The 20269-nt window shown below is 43.2% G+C and overlaps 1 protein-coding gene across 4 annotated transcripts in view; it reads left to right on the top strand.

The window, feature by feature from the left end:
* Positions 1–17567, top strand: part of MECOM (MDS1 and EVI1 complex locus) — a 48094-nt gene extending 30527 nt beyond the window's left edge. For all 4 annotated transcript variants that reach the window (XM_010147069.1, XM_010147068.1, XM_010147067.1 and 1 more), the window contains 7 exons: positions 6225–6391; positions 7736–7813; positions 10233–10402; positions 11519–11663; positions 14505–14741; positions 15291–15477; positions 16404–17567. In XM_010147069.1, coding sequence (XP_010145371.1) covers positions 6225–6391; positions 7736–7813; positions 10233–10402; positions 11519–11663; positions 14505–14741; positions 15291–15477; positions 16404–16538 — 1119 coding nt within the window. In that variant the 3' untranslated portion in view covers positions 16539–17567. The remainder of the gene's footprint in view (positions 1–6224; positions 6392–7735; positions 7814–10232; positions 10403–11518; positions 11664–14504; positions 14742–15290; positions 15478–16403) is intronic.
* Positions 17568–20269: the final 2702 nt, after the last annotated feature.

The following is a 20269-nucleotide window of genomic DNA, read 5'->3' as shown; positions in this document are numbered from 1 at the left end:
CTTTCCCACGTGTGTGTCTGTACGGGGCTGGTGCAGGAGCCCTCAGAGGTGCTGCCCCTGCAGACAGAGGCTTAGCCCTGCTCTCCGCTCTGTGCCTTCATGGCCTCTGTGGAAAGCAGCCGTGGACCTTTGCTTTGCGGCTTTTAATCCCGGTTTCTGCTTGTAAAGCGATGGCTTGTGCAGCTGCAAAAGATGCACTGGGATGCTGAGGTGAAAGGAGGCACCGAAGGGCTCCTGTGAGCACCCAGAGGTGCTGATTGGGGTCAGCAGAGGGGAGGTAGGGTCAGATGCCACACCTGGGGTGGTTCCCAGACATTCACTTTGCGGGAGAGGGAATTCAGCACACAAAGTGGTAGGATTTGTGATTTGGCCCAGGCACCCTGAATCTTCTGCTCTCAGAAAAGTGTCTCTGTTTGGGCATATTTGGGAAGTTGAAAAACCCAGTGCAGTCTGTTTCTTCTGTCTGCTTTCCTTGATATTGGCTTGGTCCCCAAGTTTCCATCATCCTGCTTTTTTGTGAGCGCATGTCTCCTGGCCATGCTGGTGAGCAGCTACAGCAGAAGTCAGTATTTAAAACATAAAGTGCCTAGAGCAGGATGCTGATTCATGGATGAATCTTCATCTTGAGAGATTTCAGTATGTCACGTGAGCCTTTCTATCACAGTTCTCAGTTGCATGTGCCATATATTTCAAGATTATTTCAGATTGTTTTTCACTGTTTGGCAGGAACCCTATAGTGCAAATCAATGGGCAACACCCTCTCTTGAATGGATCATGATTGATTTAGTCTGTAGATCCTTTCATCCCTTTCTGGTCCCATCAACGGAGGTCGCTATAAAGAGGTCCTGTAATTATAGTCAGGTTTTATTTGCAATAGTTTCATGGAGAAACATTGTAAATAATTAAAAATCATTTTACAAATAAATGAAAAGAAATAGGGTGAGTGCATTAACAAAGCTTTTATTGTACTGGGCTTATTTTAGGACATGATCCATTCTGTCAGCTCAGCTAAATCCTTACCAAGTGCAGTAATACAAATAGAGTTGTTGGAGCTATACTGCAGATCAGCAGGAGTTTTTCACTACTGCTTCATAAAGTTCAGCCACGTGAGATAGGTCTCTTGGACGTGAATATAGCTCAGCCAAGTTGTATGGCTGAATGTCCAAATACACACAGTTTCAAGTCAACAAATTCACAAGTCATAGTTTGTAGGGATGGCATTAGAACTTGAGCTGGGGAGGAAGAAATCCTGAGCTTTAGTAGCTGGGTTTTCAAGATTTCTCTAAATAACCCTAGTAAAAATAGAAAGCAAACATTTGAACAATTTTTTTCCCATGAGCTACAGCCATAAAGTCAGTTGTTTTTGTGATAATAGCAATGAAGGAGTCGCGTTTGTAACACATGAGGTCATGTAATTCATGATACTGTCTGCTAGATTATTTCATATCATCAGGTTATTCTTAAAAAGCAGCAACAGCAAACCTTTTCTTTATTTACGCCACTTTTTCTTCAGACGGTTAATAAATTTTAAGACAGATATTCAGGGCCCCTGCTGATGATATCTTGCCTGTTGAAATGTTTATAAATACTTGTTTTAGCCGATTATGGTAATGTCTGCATTTTTGAGTCGGAGCTGGGGAATTGCGACTGCATATTAGTTTGCGTCAGTAGGAGGTTAATAGCCTCTCAGGGAGCAGGAGGGAGGTGGGGGAAAGCTGCTTCCTTTTCCAGACATCTGGACACAGATAGAATCAACAACTCTCATATATGTAAATCAAAAGTTACTGTTCTATATAAAACGCTGTCATTCACTGATCTCAGATTAGGAGCAGACCTGACTTGTCCATAAGGCAATAGCTGTGTGTAAAATATGTAATAGGATCTTCTGGCTCTCCTACTCCTCAAAGAGCTTTCTCTGTGGACATGGCAATTACACTAATCCCATCCTTGGGGTCAAGCTGTGCCTTCCTCCCCGTGCCCTACTGCAGTCCTTGGGCACTTGGCTGGGGTGACAGCACGCCCCAGCAGATTGTGCTGGGACCCAGGAACCATTCCTGGAGACACGAGGTGGCCATGAGCACCCACCTAACCTCCCAGGAGAGATGCAGGAGCATCTCCCATGGTCAGCGCAGCTCCTGTGGAGCCCAGTCTTGCTTTGCCATCAGCAGTAATAGTGTTTTGAATGAGTAAGAGCTATTTGAGTTGTATTTCAGCTGAAAGAGGGAGTTTCATTGCGGAAGAAGGAAAGTCATCTCCTGGGTTAATAATTAGTCAAAAAAAAAATTCCAAAAACCCTAGGGGAAAAAAGGGTAAGAATAATAAATTAGTGATTTTTACAATCACTGTAAATTATCAGTGAGTCTGCCTCGGGGTGTCACTGGGCTCTGAACTATGGCATAAGTCTGTAAAAGACATAGGAAGAAGGGTGAACAGGCACAGAGCAGCGTTTGTGACTGTTTATTGAGAACAGCTAAATCCAAAGCTGACTATGAAGATTTTGCAGAAGACTCGCAGAAAGCTGAGTCACCAAGGATTAAAACAGCAATAAAACTCAATGTCAGTAAGCACCCGGTAATAATACCGAGTGGGAAGTGTGACTCTTAACTCGTGTCATTCAGCAAAAAGATCTTGAAGTCGATGGTTTTATGAAAATATCATCTGAGCGCTAAGCAGAAAGGAGTTGAAAACATCATTATGTTATACTGCCTTCAGGTCTTGAATACAGCTGAAGTCCCTCTCGAAAACGATATAGTAGAATTAGAAAAGACACAGAAAAGTGCAACAATGATGACCAGAGGTGGGGGACAGCTTCCACACAGAAAGAGACTAAGTAGATTTTGATTTTCTCAGCTTGGAAAAGAAATGCCTGAGGGAGCTGTGCCCCAGCTCTATGAGACCATGAATGGTGAGCAGATCCTGAATGAGAAATGGTTATTCATTAGTTTCTAGAATACACACACAAAAAAATGAGGGGCACCCAGCTGAATTATCAGGCAAAAGGCTTAGAAGGAACAAAAGCCAGTATCTTTTCACACTCACCTAATTAAATTGGCGAACTCTGCTTGACAAAAATATAAATGTATTCGAAAAGGGTTTAGCCAAATGAATGGGACTCGCAGCCACCAATGGCTATTCAACACTGTAATCGAGACCCAACCTCCCAAGTGAGGCTCTTGCACCTCTCATTGCTGCTGCGTGGGAGAAGACACTGGGGAGAAGGTCTGTCCATTGCCCGCTCTCCTGCGCATCCCCTGGGGCCACTGCTTGAAACCAGAGTACCAGTTTCCCAGAAACACGTGTCACAGATTTGTAATTCCTGCCTGGTTTTGGTGCCTGCGTTCGTCCCGGTGCAACAAACCCCAGAGTTCATGTTACCCAGTTAAGATTTTTTGACTAGACTGATGTGAGGGGGCTGTCTTCCTGAATATGAAGGCGCTGAGAGCGTGTTGTGGCTCTGGGCTGGCAGGATTTTATGGGCTGTAACAAGCCTGGGCGCCCATCTCGCGATAGGGAATTGCATCCTGAAGGCGCAGAGCACCACCATGCTCCAGGAATTACTAAGAAAAAGTCCCAGTTTTGGTTCTTGTGAGCCCTATCTCCAGCAGATAGCAACTGTTGTAATTATCCTGACAGCACATATCAGCTAAGGCTGGGGGCCGAGCACTTCCCCTTGTGCTGGTCCATTTCTTGAAAAACATAAATCATACCAGGTAACTACCTAGATCAGTCTCTTTTTTTTTTTAAAAAAAAAAAAAACCAAACACAATAGTCATTCCTACAGTGAGAAACGTATTTTTGGAAAGCGAGTAATACTTTAAAATAATTGGAAGTGCTTGTGTTTCCTCTGAATGAAGGATTTAAGATCAGATGCTGATTTCATACCTATTTTGGGACTGATGTAATCCTGGAGGCAGTGTTGGAGGTAGCACTGATCTGCATCACCGTACATTAGAGAAGAATCCATCTCCATTTCTCCTCTGCAAATCCTGGAGATAAGAATTAAAAAAATATAAGCATGACTAAGCCATTTTAAATGTAAAGGACAAAATAGTTGCTTTAATATATTACTGTAGGTGACCATGTACATGAAAAATGGTCCAAAAATGATTTAAACCCACTAGATAATGAAACTGACTTGAATATTAAATATACATAAATAAAACATTTATTATACTTCTCAATGCCCTTATTATTCTTCACCGTAAATATGTGCTATCATAACCCATGCACTGTCCTGTCACTGCTAATCAGCCCGAAGGCCAAAGGTCATTTTTCATTCAAACCATGTATTTTCTGCTTTTGTAAAATAAACAAATGAATGCTTGCAAGGAACAATTAGAAGGAATTAAAGGCAGTGGAAAGACTATCAGAAAAGCTTTAAGAATGAATTCTGACTAAAGAAAAAGATGAAGTCCTATAAAAAGAAATATATGGTAATGTTGAGTTGTATGGGTTGATAATGACATCTCGGTGCCGAGACAGAATTACCTCCTCTCCCAGCAGCATCATCATTACATATCTCACGCTTGTGATCAGTACATGTCAAAATCCTTCATATTGACAAATGTGCTGTCCACTTGCATCTGTGGAGAATGTTTTAGCAGCTGAGTGATTATGAATCAAACCCCAGAGCTTACAGGCCCTACTGCCTTGCAATGCTTTCACATTTGTTGCCTGACAAGTAAATGTATCTTGACTTCCCTCTGAGATTTTTTTTTTTTTCCACCGTGTTTGATGAAAGGCATTTGGCAAATTGGCAGTGGTACCCTGTACATTGCAATTTGTCCTCAGCATTAGGAATCTGAGCATGAAATGAGAGGGCAGGCTACAGACTAAAGGAACTAAAAAAAAAACCCCAACCCAAACTAAAGCCGGGACTAACCAGCATATGAATAGTCATTGCAGGAGACAAACGTGCAATTCTGCCCATTAAAATAGAATTTAAAAAAAAAAAAAAACCCAAACAAACCCAACAAATGTGCAACTTTTCCTATTAAAATTAAATTTTAAATCCCAACAATTGGAGCAGCCTCTTACGGATTTTGAAGAATGGTCTGGCAAGGTGTGCTCAGCTGAGGAGTGTTCAGCATCTTGTCTTTCATATGATTTCCTCCTTCGTTACCAGCCAGGTATTGCACAGGACTCATGCTGTGGGTTTTATGCTCTGTAGGTGAGATCTTGGGATTCTTTATTTTTTTCCTTTCCATTTGTTTGAGGTGTTATGGAGAGGCAGATGGTTAGTCTCACCTGTCACTATTCTTGAACTCTCCAGGTGACAATGTTAGAGGTTTCAGAGCAGTTTTTTTATAGTCAATTCCAGACACTGTAAAGGAAACCATTCTCCAGAAATTATTTTAATGTCTGTTGTCTGAAAATTAAAGCCCTTTAAGACAGCTAACTAAGAGTAGAGGCATAAGATTTACAAGCAGCTGAATGTGGAGGAGGAATATTAAGAGGTTTTAGAAAAACAGGATGGGAATCTAGCAGGTAATGTAAACAAATAGCCCCAAGCCCACCAAATCCTCATTTCTCAAAGATGTATCTCATGGCCTTTGACTGCGATGGGCAAGAAGACTGGAATGAATGGTTGGATGTGGATGGGACATTGATGGAGCCTCTCTGGATCTGGCTTGTTGCAGCCCTTGGTTGAGGTAGTGTTCATAAGGTGTTCTCTGCAATATTTGTCCTGTGCAAGTCCTTTAGAAAAAAACCTCCAAAACACCAACAAAAAGCCATGAAGGAATGCAATTATTGTTGGGATCTCTATTTTTTCTGTTGTTTTGGTCAAAAATGGCCAATGGTTTCAGTAGGTGGGATGCACAGACTCATAGGCACAGACCCACAAAGCATGATTGCATACACAGGAATTTAATAGAAGCTGAGGCTTAAAAATAATAAGTGAACACTGGCTAGTTTAGATTTTGTGTGGAAGCAGCTCTCCGTTGTAGCAGTCAGGACAGAAGTTCTGCTGCGTGCTGGCCTTGCAGAGAAACAGCACCCTGCTATAACAGTTACGGGCGTTATTCCAAGTGGGACATCGTGGCTACCACCTTGCCTAATGTGCCCCATAATTTTTGTGACTGCAACTCTACATTGCCTTTTTATTGTTATTGGTTTTTATTTTACCTTGGCAGCGTACATCATTCGTATTTCGGGTTTCCAGCGAGGGCAGAAAGCCGAAGCAGTGTTCACCGTGATGGGTTCTGTGCTGTCTTCTGTTGCAGATGTCAGCTATAGAAAATATGGCCGAGAAGCTGGAGAGCTTTAGCGCCCTGAAACCGGAGGCCAGCGAGCTGATCCAGTCAGTGCCGTCCATGTTCAACTTCCGTGCGCCGCCGAGCGCCCTGCCCGAGACCCTGCTGCGGAAGGGCAAGGAGCGCTACACCTGCAGGTAGACCCAAAGCTGCCCCGTGGTACCCTCCCGGGCTCCCAAAATCCCAAAAAACCCACAGTGGGTCTTTCAGGACTCTCTGTGCACAGCGAAATGTAGAAAGCCTTTAGCTTTGGGGTTCTTATTTATTAAATTACTGGTGTTATGAAACAAAGAATTTGCCCTGTATCATACCAGTTTGATAAATGAGGTGGAAACTGTTATATAAACAATTCTCTTTTCCAGATTTTCTCATCACTTTCAAATGCACAAGTGTGCTTTCATTATTGATTTTTTTGATCATAAACTACAGACGTGTTTTTTCTCAGGCTTCTGGTTTTAATATCCAAAGGGATCAGTGATAAAATACATGACTTATTACGACTTATGTGTACAGACTTAAAAAAACCCACAATGAAGATAGTCATTGTACGTGCAACCAAAATGAATGGGAGCTTTGTCGAGGAGAGTAGAATTAGCTGTGTGGGTATTTTGAAGGCTTATGTATCACGTCGTGAAGAAGTAAATGGGATGTTAAAAATGAAGGGATGCAGTCTTCAAAGTCATCATGTGGAGCAACCACTACCCTCGTTCACTTCAGAGCGCGCTGTGTGCGTGCTCTGTCCCCGTGCAAAAATGGGCTGAATGTCATTAATAGAACTGAGCCAATTATAAACTGAATATTAATGTTACTGGGATGAAGAGGGGAGGGCTCATGACTGCCGTTATTGTGACATATTATCAAGTTTGGAGAATGGTTTTAAAATTAAATTATCTGGGTCTCTATATCATCTCCAGAATGCGCAGGTGTCTGACACTGGCACATCGGTTTATCTGATCTTTTTGAAAACATGTCACCTTCTTTCAAGACATGTTGTTATAGAAACATACCTTGATGGATTAGGTCTTTGAGTCTTGTCTGCTCTGATCCTATTCAATGCACAGAATGATGTCATGTTTGCTGATACGTAGAGTTGGTTGAAAGGTTGGAAATTTGCTTACACGGAGGCAGAAATCCAAAGCTTTAATAAGATATTCTCTTGATTCCAAATCTGAATGTGACACATAATCACCTCGTGAGCTTAGAAATTTTGAGTGATCTTTAAAACTCGTGTGTTTTCATATATCCTTTGCTTATGCACAAGAAAAGCTGGTCAGTGCCAGCAATTCCAGTCCTGTTCTTGTGTGTGTATGTCTCAGTCACTTATATTTGCTGACTTACTTTACTGCAGCGTCATTACACCAAAGCTATACCAGTAGTATCCTATATTAATGACCCAATTTGGGCTGTGCGTGTGGGGCAGCTCAGATTGGGAAGAAGCCATTGCAGGCTGCATTGCCTTATCATACCTTTTCTTATCACAGATACTGTGGCAAGATCTTCCCGAGATCTGCAAACCTAACACGTCACCTGAGGACACACACTGGAGAGCAGCCCTATAGGTACCGTGACCCCTCACCTGTGTCTGTGGTGTGGCCAAGCGAATAAAACGAGGGAGTGAGCCTTCAACAGCCTTGCTCAGCCAGCTCCAGCGCTCACTCCTTCGCGCTGATGACCCACCTTGTGTTTTAGTCTCAAACACGGCTTTTTGCAATCGATGTTGATATTCACTGTTGGAGCTGCGGAGATGGGGGAAGGTTTTGATCCTCGTTAGTGAAATTCTTTTGGCTTAGGCAGCCGCCCAGGCACCATCCCCACTCCTGCCTTTGCCCTGCGGGATAGCTGGCACTTGTGAACCAGCATGGTTGAAGTGGTTGGAGCGAGTCCAGAGGAGGCCACGAAGATGCTCCGAGGGCTGGAGCCCCTCTGCCATGGGGACAGGCTGAGAGAGTTGGGCTTGTTCAGCCTGGAGAAGAGAAGGCTCCGGGGAGACCTTATAGCACCTTCCAGTACCTGAAGGAGCTACAAGGAAGCTGGGGGGGACTTTTTACAAGGGCCTGTAGTGACAGGCCAAGGGGTAATGGGTTTAAATTGAAAGCGGGGAGGGGTAGATTAGATACCAGGAAGAATTTCTGTCCAGAGAGGGTGTTGAGGCACTGGAACAGGTTGCCCAGAGAAGCTGTGGATGCCCCATCCCTGGAAGTGTTCAAGGCCAGGCTGGATGAGGCGTGGAGCAACCTGGTCTAGAGGAAGGTGTCCCTGCCCATGGCAGGGGGGTTGGAACTAGATGGTCTTTAAGGGCCCTCCCAACCCAAACCATTCTGTGATTCTATGATGTTCGACAGGCCTTACAGTCATATATTCCCTTGCAAAAATGTGTTTTTTCTAAGAGATCTATGGTGTTATTTGCAGCCTACAGTTGGGCGTTTCGTCAATCATCTGATTTCTGAAAGGTCTCTGTTACGAAGGCGTTACTGTATTTATTTGTTTTCTGCCTAATGTGGTCCTTTTTGAGGTCTGCTTAACCAAAACCCATGTGGGTGGACTCTCTTGTTGATAAGAATATGTATGTGATACTCTCTCCAGGACATGCAGCTTAGTGACATGCAGAAATGTGTATAGAAGCTTCACCTTACTGAAAATGAAAGACTAATTTAAATCAACTGGAAAGAAGCCAGTTAATGTTCCAGTAAAACAAATGCACTAATTTCTGCATTTCATGAGCTGTAAAGAGCAGAGTAAGCTCATTGTTTGTGAGGAAACAATATGTTTTTTGCCTCTAGTCTCCTTGGGAAATGAGATTCACATCTAATTTTATTGAAGAAAGGTCTTGGTGCATGTTATGCTCATCCACTACATAAAAGCCACGAGTAATTAGTAGCATAATGGATGATTTCAGCACTTAAAAAAAAAAATTTACATCATTGACAAGCGTAAGAGAAGTACAGGAGAAGTAGAAGATTGAAAAACTAAAGTGGTGAAGACTGTTGGCTACATGCCAGCCAGCGAATTTGGAATAGTTATAGTATGACTTAGTAATGGCTTAAAGAGCAATACAGTAAAGGCTTTAGGGACTCCAAATCGCTACAGAGTATGAAAATTGATGCCTCTGGTACCAGAGTGATAGACTAAACTACTCACATTGGCACAGTATTAAAGGTTGGGATTGTTTATTGCTGGTTTTTGCAAGATAACCAAATTTCCTCTGGGATTAGCAATCGAGCAAGCTAATTCCTCAAGAAAAGATTTAATCACACAGTATAATTTAGAATAGGAAAAGAAATAGCCATTTTTACCTTATTTGAGCATTAGAAGAGATCCGTTTCATGTTTTTTCCAAAAGTGTTTAATTGTATTGTATTGGCACCACATGAAACAATAGAGTTACTGCTCTACTGTTTTCAAACTTCCCAACTTTGCGTGCAACAGTTTTAAAAACATGGGAATCTATTACCCTAGCTAATTTGATGCCATTAGCTCTGAAATATTACTTATTCCTAAAGGCAGTATTTAGAATGTAAAGCCTAATGTGAATTAAAGCTTAAAAAGCCACTGTAGGAGCGACGTCTCCATTCCAGGAGCACAGCTCTCCAGTTGTTCAGCCAAAACTTGTCTTCATTTCAGGGAGGGCTTTGCCTCAGCAGGGACCAGGGAACTGCAGTTAGGTACTGAGGCTGAGCCCAGAAGATGCCCAGAAGGTCAAGGGGGTTGACCCAAACCATTTCATGATTCAGGGAGGGCTTTGCCTCAGCAGGGACCAGGGCACTGCAGTTAGGTACTGAGGCTGAGCCCAGAAGGCGCTTTGTGGCAAGGGGGTTGGAACTAGATGGAACTAGGTGCCCAGGGCAGGGGGTTTGGAACTAGATGATCTTTAAGGTCCCTTCCAACCCAAACCATTGCATGATTCATGTCTCTTAGGATAGATTTTACACTTCCAGCTACTAACAAACCCTTTTCTACCCACCTGTTTTTATTTATTTAGATGCAAATACTGTGACCGGTCCTTTAGCATATCCTCTAACCTGCAGAGACACGTCCGTAACATCCACAATAAAGAGAAGCCATTCAAGTGTCACTTGTGTGACAGGTGTTTTGGTCAACAAACCAATCTTGACAGACATCTAAAAAAGCACGAGAATGGGAACATGTCTGGTATGTATGCCTTTTTTCTCCCCAGCGTGCCCTATGTGCCACCAGCGTTCGTGTACAGGGGCTGGACGTTCGCTTTCAATGCTGCTGAGTGTCAGTAGGCACACGTTGCCCTGCGCCATCTGCTCCGATGAGTGGGGTTTTGGAAAATATGTAAGGGCCTAAGCTCTGCTGACATTTAAAGTGCTTTGAAAATCCCAGCATAAACTCTACCCTTGTATAACTTAATACCACTGGATGAGGTCTTTTCTTTTGGTTTTAATTAAGACAACCATAGCATTTGGAGAACAGACTGGGAAAATTGGTTTAATCCCATCTCCGCAATCACTTGGCTCTCAATAGGAGTCCTCGATTTAGAGTCTCAGGGGGCACTCTAAAAGATTTTCTTGGCACCTTCTAAAATATTCCCACTGTCAGGAGCCGAAAAGCACTAGCTATTATGGAGGTAATGGTGCCTCCCAAGCCCCAAAGCAAATCGGTCACCACACAGCAGCAGCGAAGGCAGCAGCAGGTAGTGGATCTCATTGGTCTGGTTTAGGTATCGGCAGGGTTTAATAAAAACACTGTCTGCAGTCTTTTCAGTCTACATTTTGCTCCTCTGGAAATAACCAAGTACCTGCACAGACTGCAGAGCTGTCTTTACCCCGATGCTCAGAGAAGGACGTCTGTCACTGGTCTCTCCATCCTAGTGAATCTGAGGGATTATGTCACTGGCTGCTCCATATTTTAAGCAAATCTACACAATTACTAGCTAAAATGAAGCTCCATTTGCTCAGTTGAGCCATTGGTGTAACACAGATATTGACTGGCAGTCTTGGAGTCGCACGGGAACAGGAAGGAGATGTTGAAATAGATACTTGGCAAAAGCGATTATAAACCATGGAAATGGCACCCAGCATACAAGCAGTCATTTTGGCTGGAAACCACCTTAGCCCACGGATAATAACACTTCCCTTCTAATCACTGGGTTTATGGCCAAAAGCTGATGGATCGCTATGACCAACTTTTTCTGGCTTTCATCCATTTTAACCATTGCTTCAATTTCAGTTTTATGTAAATGGTTGAATGTACAAAATGTAAAGGATCAGCAATATAAGAAGTTCTCTGTTTTGCCTTAAGGTACTGCAACGTCTTCACCTCACTCAGAACTGGAAAGCACGGGGGCAATCCTAGATGACAAGGAAGACTCCTACTTCACAGAAATTAGGAATTTCATTGGAAACAGCAACCACAACAATCAGTCCCCCCGAAACTCGGAGGAGAGGTGAGTTGCGACTGACCTGCCTTCAAAAGGTGCTGCTCTGCCTTTTCCAGATTAAGCCTGATTTTTCATTTTTTATGATGTCTGGAGCCAGAGTTATTTTAGTAATCTGATTGCTTCAGTGTTCACCTTGGTGTCTTATGGAAAGAAACTTATTGATCCCCTCCCCATCGTGCACGAGCGTATTCCCAGTGGCAGACACTGGTCAGAAGGTTCATCTGTGAACACATTTCTCCTCGTATCAGGAACTCTCCTTTTCAAGTTCCCACTGTCATTTTAATCCTGTTGAAAAATTCCTTCATTTTACATTCACAGCAGAACAGGTGAATTCTACATCCTGTGGCTAAATGCAGAGCCTTACGATTTAAATGCACTGTAAATGTGTAATTAATAAAGTAGGCTAAGTTAAATTCTTGGATCAAACGACAGTTTCTAACTGCACGTCCTTTCCCGTAAGTAACTCAATCCCAAGAAAGATGCTGACTAGCAAAAAGTCCGTGAGGCCACAGGTAGGCATTGGTAGTCCACAATGAGATACTTTTTCCTATTAAGATTTATTAAGTCTCAAGTGTTTCAGTTCTTCTGAACTAGCAGAACAGAGACCACTTCTAAATATTTTCAGCTAATAAAAATACAGCTCAGCAGAAAAGGCTGTAGCATGGGTACGCACATCAGCTATACATATTTCTTTGAGATTGGTTTTGCATTATGCATTATTTGTGCTTTTGAATTGGCATTACATTATCAGCATCAAAAATTTCTTACTGTTGGTGACAAACTTCTCCGTTTCCAGATGTCTTTGTGGAGGGATAAAAATGGTGGACATAACACGATTTCCACGAAAGTACTGGATTAAGTGATTACATGCATATTCAAATTTCATTCCAACTTGATTGGCAATGAGGGTTTGGGATTTTTTTCTTTGCACATCTGGTCTCAACATGTCCACTGACAGGAAGTCAGCAAAGTGAAAAGGTTGCTGGGTTGTGCAGTGTTTCCTTTCTAAATTTGGCACTTCAGACTGCTCTTGATGGATATTTTATCCCTGGCAAATTGCTGCATTTGAAAGCATAATTAGAGAATCTGTTTTCTTAATCACATGGCTTTTGTTACTTTGGTTGTAGTCCATCTCCCTTTCATTTCTAGCAGCCTCAATTGAGCATAACAAGCAAGTTGGCAGCCCAAACTGTGCTCAACCATTTCTTATTTCTGCCTATTTAAATAAAAGATGATAAAAGAGATATTGCTCTGATTATCTTAGAGGGGGGTGGCTGCTTCAGCTCTCCCAAATCTGCACAGCCTCAGAGTTTTTGATACTGTGATATAAACAGACCATTCTCTAGCTTTTTGTATTTTCTAATCCAATATTGACCTCGTGACAATCAGCTGGGATTTGCTCAGAAAATAGATGAAACGGTTCTGTTTAGGAAAGGGATGCTGTTGTATAAGAAAGCAGCTTTCACTCGTGCACGCTCCATAAGAAAGTACATCTGTTAGGGCAGCAAGTCAGATGTTAAGTACCAAATGCACTGCTAGGGCTCATCCTTATCTTGCTCAAACTTTTGAAATATTCCATATTGTCCCGCACAGTTTGAAGCACACGGAGTCTAAAGCGGGCAGCAAGTCAGATGTTAAGTACCAAATGCACTGCTAGGGCTCATCCTTATCTTGCTCAAACTTTTGAAATATTCCATATTGTCCTGCACATGGGGTCTAAAGCAAACTGCGGGCGGACAATAAGGTTTCCATTTTTATAACTGTATTCCTGGAAGAGTAAGGACCTTTCGCACAATGAGAACAATAGATGAATCAAGGCCTCTCTGCTACGTAACACAGCGGAGCAGATACACTGGTAGCGTGAGTTCGTGTGGCTCCGCCGAGTTCGGCCCTTCTCCACCACTAGTACCTCTGGCCGTGCGTACGTCAACGTGGCGGTGCCAAATTTCTTTGGCTCTCCTTTAATGTGGCGGACACAATGCAGCTACGGATGCTCAGAATCCTGCAGGATTGAGGCCGTTAACAAACAAACCCCTACTTCAGTGTGGGTATTATGTCCTTGATAAAATCCCATAGGAAGTAGTGAAGAGAAGTCATTGTGTGAAAGCAGAGAACGACGTAATAAAAGTGGGTGGCCAAATGGTTTTCCATGTGTGTATTGCTACAATTACTCATTTAATAAGAATAAATGCACTTAAAATGCTATATGACCTTTCTTTTCATTACTTCTTACCCTTCAAATCAGTTGATAATGCGTTTCAGCGGGGAGGCAATATTGCAGACCAGTCTTCAGGTCTTCAGCTCAAGTCCTTTAGGTTCCCATGTGTGTAATCTATACGTTCAGGGAAGTAGTAAGTATGGCTTCCAAATGGGTGGTAGTATGCAAAATTAATTACGCATGTAATTTTGACTTTAAAACACTGAAGGCAGTATTGGATGTCAGTTTGGAAAACGCCAGATCTGATTTTCAGTTTCTTGGCCCCCACAGCTCCTGTTAAAAGTCAGTGAGTTTTTTTGCCCAGACTACATATATGATTGAAAACATGAGATGAAATAATGCGTGAGAAAATTTGGAATGGATATCTGAACATGCCTCCCCTGGAACAGTAGTTTTAGGCTCCCAGGATAACAGGAAAATCCCATGATGATGGCACTGTAACATCCCACTGATTTTTGAGTGGAACTTTCTCCAATACTGCCTAAACGTCTGCAGCTAAACAAAGAGACAAAATACAGAAATCACTTTATTCTACTGGAACAGATCCTGTTCAGATTTACCAGTCTGCTGGTGAGGAGCTTTCATAACTGATTTGTAATTATTGCTTGGGCTTGTTTTGGTACTTTCAGAATGAATGGCAGCCACTTTAAGGATGAAAAAGCCATGGTAGCCAGCCAGAACTCAGATTTGCTGGATGACGAAGAGGCAGAAGATGAAGTAATGATGGACGAAGAAGATGAAGAGAGCGAAATGGCAGGGAAAGCAGTCAAAGAACCTGTTACGAGTGACATGCACGAGGGGACTCCGGAGGAGGATTATGAGGAAACGAGTACTTTGGACATGAACTGCAAAGCTTCCCCTGGCAGGTTGGTTCCTTCCGAGTATTGGAATGCCCGATACACAGAATAAAAACAATAAGCCATACAAGAGTGCCAGCACCAAACTGTGCCGTGGGAACAGGTCCGAAGTAGCCAGCTTCCCAGTTACGATAGCAACGTGTGTCCTTGTTTGGGTCAATACCAGCCCTGTTGTCTGTCTCTTCATGCAATCTGTAGCCTTTAAGAGGAGAAATAACTGTGCTTGGGCAGCTATTGTGAGGTTCTGGGTGAGACAGGAAATGTTCATGGGAGAGACGTTATCTGCTCCGTAAACTGACCTGTGCTCCCGTAATGGTCTTGTGAAAGGCTGTGAAGACCCCAGGAGAGGGACATCTCCCTCCCCTGCTCCCTCTGCCCATCCTCTCCTCTATAGGAAAGAAAAAGAAATTTCTTTTATTTCAGGATCACAGTTCCATGGGCAAGGTGGTTTATGAGTGTAAAAAAGGGGAAATTGCTCAGATGTGTAAATCCAAGAGGAAGAGGGAATGCAGAGGGGATCGTTTACTTGATGTTAAAACCTCCGTGGTGTTTTTGTAGGTATAAAGAGGAGGAGTATAATAAGACTGGACTTTCAGCTTTGGACCACATAAGGCACTTCACAGATAGCCTCAAAATGAGGAAAATGGAAGAAAATCAATATAGTGAAGCTGAGTTGGCAGCTTTCAATACTTCCCAGCTGCCAGAGGACCTAAAACAACCATTGTACAGGAAATCCAAATCCCAGGTAAAAGCTTAACTCGGTTAAAATTTTATTGTTGCCAAACACCCAAAGGATTAAACTGTTAGTGTGTGGCAGGCAGGGTCATTTCAGCTTCGGCAGACGGGGCTGTGCTCCACATCCGCAAACCTCGGCCTGCCCCGACCTCCGCCTGTGCTCCCACCAACCCCCAGAGACATGGCGGGATGCTCTGGTCCTTGATAACGGGGGACGGGCTTTACTTTTCTTACTGGTTTTGTTCCCGTCTGCTGCCCGCAGAAGTGCCACGTTAAGAAATAGCCTGGCGCTGCTTTCAGGCAGACGGCGCAGTCACTCGGATGCCGTGGGCTGCGACTTGGACATCTGGCCACCTTGGCTTTTTGGTGTTTTTGAAGTCGGTTGGATGTTACTGCCTATGGGTCCATGGCACGTTTTAAAGCCAGCAACAACCAGACTGATATCCTAGTGCTATTTCTTGAAATTTTTTTTAATATTAATCAAAAACTGGTCTTTCTTAGCCCCTTTAAAAGATTCCTGTTTTTAAAATTGCAGAATATGCCTGTAGAAAAGGTCAGCAAAGGAGACTGTGGTATTTGGTGAAATACAGGACCAGCCAAGGGATAATGTGATTCCTCAGACTCTTCAAAAGAGCCTCCTGTGCCAAGAGTCTGAAGGCAAAGGAGGCTCTGGGGCCTTGTCTACTATCAAAGGTTTCTCAGAACTTTGTGAAGCCAGATGAAAGCAAAAAAATATTATTACTATTAGTGAGTCAAAAGTGTCAGTGAAAAGGTTGACAGTGGTTTTACCTAATGCATTTTGATTTTTTTTTTTCACTAATGTCAGAATAGCAGTTGTAGCCTAAATGATGCCCCAACCATGTAGGGGTGGCATGGGTCCCAGCTCAGATCCACGCCGCGGGATCGTGACCTCTCTGTCCTTCTTTCCCCGTCCAGGCGTATGCGATGATGCTCTCTCTCTCCGACAAGGACTCCCTTCACTCCTCATCCCACAATTCTCCCAACATGTGGCACAGTATGGCGAGAGCCGCTGCGGAATCCAGCGCCATTCAGTCCATCAGTCACGTATGACACTGCGAAGTCTGACCGAGATTGGGACCAAGTCCAAACCAGTAGCATGGCTCTTTCATAGATGACTATTTAAAAGACTGCTGAGCAGAATGCCTTATAAATCTGCAGGGTCACTCATTTAAAGTCCGGTGACCTTAAACTGAATAATTTTAAAAAGAAAGAAACTATTTATTCTCAATATTTTGTTTTGCACAGCAAAGGCAGCTGCTGACTTCTGGAGGATCAATGCGACTTAAAAAAAAAAAAAAAAAAAAGAGTTTCAGTGGATTATGTAAACCGGGGCCGGGAAAAAGTGTCTTCCAGTTCCACCCGGCTTTGAGGGGCAGGGGCAAAAGGGTTAAGACTGCATTGATACACACATGGGCACTCCTTTAAAGTAGGAACTGAATTGATTTTCTTTTTGTATAAGATAGTTTGACACAGGATTGGGAACAGTTGCTTTTATGTACAAATCTCTTCATTAAAGCTTTATGCATTTTAGCCCTTCAAGGAACGAAACTAGTTCTGTCAAATGCACACTATCCGTCGTAAATGTAGAAAGAAGTAACAGGGAATATTTTGTTCTCTCCGTAATTCTTTTGCCGTCTCAACTGCATTGTTAAAAAAAAAGGAAAAACAAAGACAAAAAGAAAAAAGGAAAAAAAAAAAGAACTCTGAGAAACAATACATAAGAGGCTTGTGTATATTGTAAACTATGAATGTTCACTACTCCAAGGAGCTAAATCATCCAGATAATTCCGTGAAAGCACCGCGTTCATCGACAGCACCACTAGTTCAAATCATTGTAAGGAGATTTTAATTTTCGACAATCATGTCACTATTTTGTTGTAGTGTTTCCTTTTTCCCCCCCTACCCTCTAATTTCTTCTTTGTGTTGTGTGTACCATGTATTTATTTGTTGGCAAACGATTGTTTGTTGATTAAAATAGCACTGTTCCTATAACAAACAGCACTGCTGCAGTCCCCCGCTGCGTTACGATGTGAGGCACCCATGTACTTCAAAAAAAAAAGTGAGGTGAACTGATCTGTGTATATGGGAGTGCAAAACAGTGTTTGAAGTTTTCTTACATTCCTCTTTTATTTTTGCCTTTTAATGAACTAAATAACTAATAGATGCGACTTAGGGTTTTGTTTTGGGGTTTTTTTTGTAATACAGTAAATTGATTCAATTGTATAAACAGTTATAATTTCTTCATGAAAGCATGATTCTTCTGATTAAAAAACTGTACCCAATATTTTATGCTGGTTGTCTGCGAGCTTGTGTGATGTTACGTTCATGTTAATCCTATTTGTAAGATGAAGTGTTCCAAATTTCTGTTTTAAAAAAATAAATAACAGAAGGTATTCAGTTATTTTTTGGGGTTTGGTTTTGGTTTTTTTTTTTTTTGGCCTTTAGTGAGGGACCAGACTTATTTTTCCTTTTTGTTTATAATCTCATTTTGAAATAATCGGCAAGTTGAGGTACTTTCTTTAAATGCTTTGTACAATGTAACTGTTACGCATTTCAGTACATTACTATGGGAGGATCGACTTAAAAAAAAAATAAAGGACTACAAAACTGAAGGGATCTTTTTCCTTACTGTCTTGTTTTTGTCTGGGTCAGGGCAAAAGTCATATTTCTTTTGCAGTCTGGGGAGCAAAGAGACTGTCTGTGGGGTCCTGAGAGAAGGGTGACCAGAGGATGCGGCACTGCGAAGCATCCTGGGCTTCGTCATGCAATTTGGGACCCAATCCAGAGCCTCTCAGTAGACCTTTGGGAGGGTCTAAGATCAATCCTTAAAGCTTCAAAACCCTACCCTAGAAAAGAGAAATATTTCACTCATTTTACAGGAGGGACTGGGGCAAGGTCACGTTGAAACACTGTTGTGGGGCCTTGAGCTCGGGCTCGTGATGCACCTCCCCTGCTGCTCATGGGGATGATGTCGGGAAGCAGCGGCTTGGCTGGCTGATGGCAAATACCGACTCACCAGAATGATAAAAATCCATAGTCCAGAAGCTCAACGGGCCTCCAACTGCATGAAATGAGCCTTTAGGGTCTAAACGAAAAAAAAAAAAGAGAATATTTTACTTTGGGCGTATCACTTGAAATTAGGTCCAAAGCCCTGTGTCTTCTGGACAAGCTGCAGAGCGGTGGGAGGTGGGATGTCAAGGAAAAGCGTAAGGGAAGAAAAGGTAATGCACATTTTCCTGTTCTTCCCATCAGCGGGGAGAAAATAGCTCGGTCAGCTCCAAAGGGGACCACGGGGGGGGATGTCCCTGACTGCAACACCTGGCCAAGCTTGGTCTTTGCAGCTGCTGCACAGAGCTGTCCTTTAAATGGCTTGAAAGAGTGAATGTGGCACGCTGTGGGGTCTCTGTGCAGCGGGACTGAGGGTTGCTGTCCCCAGCTGCAAACAAGCTGGCGTGAGCAAGCAATGCCCTTCTTCCCAGGGAGGGTGGGAAGGCACTGGGACAGGTTGCCCAGAGAAGCTGTGGATGCCCCATCCCTGGAAGTGTCCAAGGCCAGGCTGCATGAGGCTTGGAGCAACCTGGTCTAGTGCAAGGTGTCCCTGCCCATGGCAGGGGGGTTGGAACTAGATGATCTTTAAGGTCCCTCCCAACCCAAACCATTCCATGATTCTGTGATCAAGAGGGAACACAATGCCTGGGTATCAGTAACAAGCTGCATGTTAAAGGCAGCACCACACCAGTGAGAAAGGCACATTTAGGGAATATGGTTTGTGGAAGGTTTGGTTAAATCTAGTGCCACAGAAACCAGACCTACCTCCAAAGATGGAGGCCTTGTCTCCAGGCCAAAGACAGGGGCGCTCCTCTCAGACTTTTTCAGCGCACAAAGACCTCTTGTAGCTCACCAGATCCTTAAATTACACTTCAGAATAACCTGTATATGTCATTCTTGTCTTCATCCCAGCAACGGTTTGACTTGGTTTATCACCCCCACGTAGCAAGAGGGGCATTGGCAGGGGTGAATCCAAACCCAGGAAGGACAGGCCCGGGCTGCCTTTGGTTTGCTTGTACAGCCCCTGCGCCTCAGGCACAGGTTGATGGCACGCTGAGACCTACGGGCCAGTGGTTTCCATGCAGGAAGCCTAAACCACACCTGGGGAAAAAAAAAAAAAAAAAAGACAAAAAAAAAGGCCTGTGTTCATGTTCTTGTGCTCACTTCACTGGCCTGAGCCAATGGTCAGGTACATGCAGATAATTGCATAAATAGGCTATTATTTTTAGGGCAGTTAAAGTCACTGTGAAACTTGGTTTTAGGTTTCTGCCAAATAAAGAGAACAAATAGATTAATCAAGTCAAGTTTTATCTGCAAACAACTTTCCAGATCGTTTTCCCCTTTAATTTGATGCAATGACAGTTCTTATCAGCTCTGCCCTCACCTGCCCTAGATGAAAGGGGTTTGGGAGGTGGAGAAAGGGTGGGACAGTTTCTCCTGGGTTTAATGTTCTGGGTTACGGTAACACACTCCCATAACTGTCAGGGGAAGTTCTCCTTGAGCTGAGCCCTACGGTTAGTTTAACCTGAACATAACGAGGTTGATTGACCATCAGGGAGTGGCTGCCACCAGCTCATCGAACCCCAGGGCTGATGTTCCCATTGAGAGCCCTGAGCTTTGTGTTTTCATGGGAAAGTGCCCCACCTCACAGAGTAAAGGAGGAGTAAAGGGGGCGAAACATCACAAGGGGTCTCCATGTAGATACCTCACCATGGCTTTGATTTTCTTTGCCT

The sequence above is a fragment of the Eurypyga helias genome, unplaced genomic scaffold (genome assembly GCF_000690775.1).
Source record: "Eurypyga helias isolate BGI_N326 unplaced genomic scaffold, ASM69077v1 scaffold1012, whole genome shotgun sequence".
In the NCBI taxonomy this organism is placed as follows: Eukaryota; Metazoa; Chordata; class Aves; order Eurypygiformes; family Eurypygidae; genus Eurypyga; species Eurypyga helias.
The sequence above is the reverse complement of the archived record's forward strand: the minus strand, read 5'-3'. Positions and strand labels throughout refer to the sequence as shown.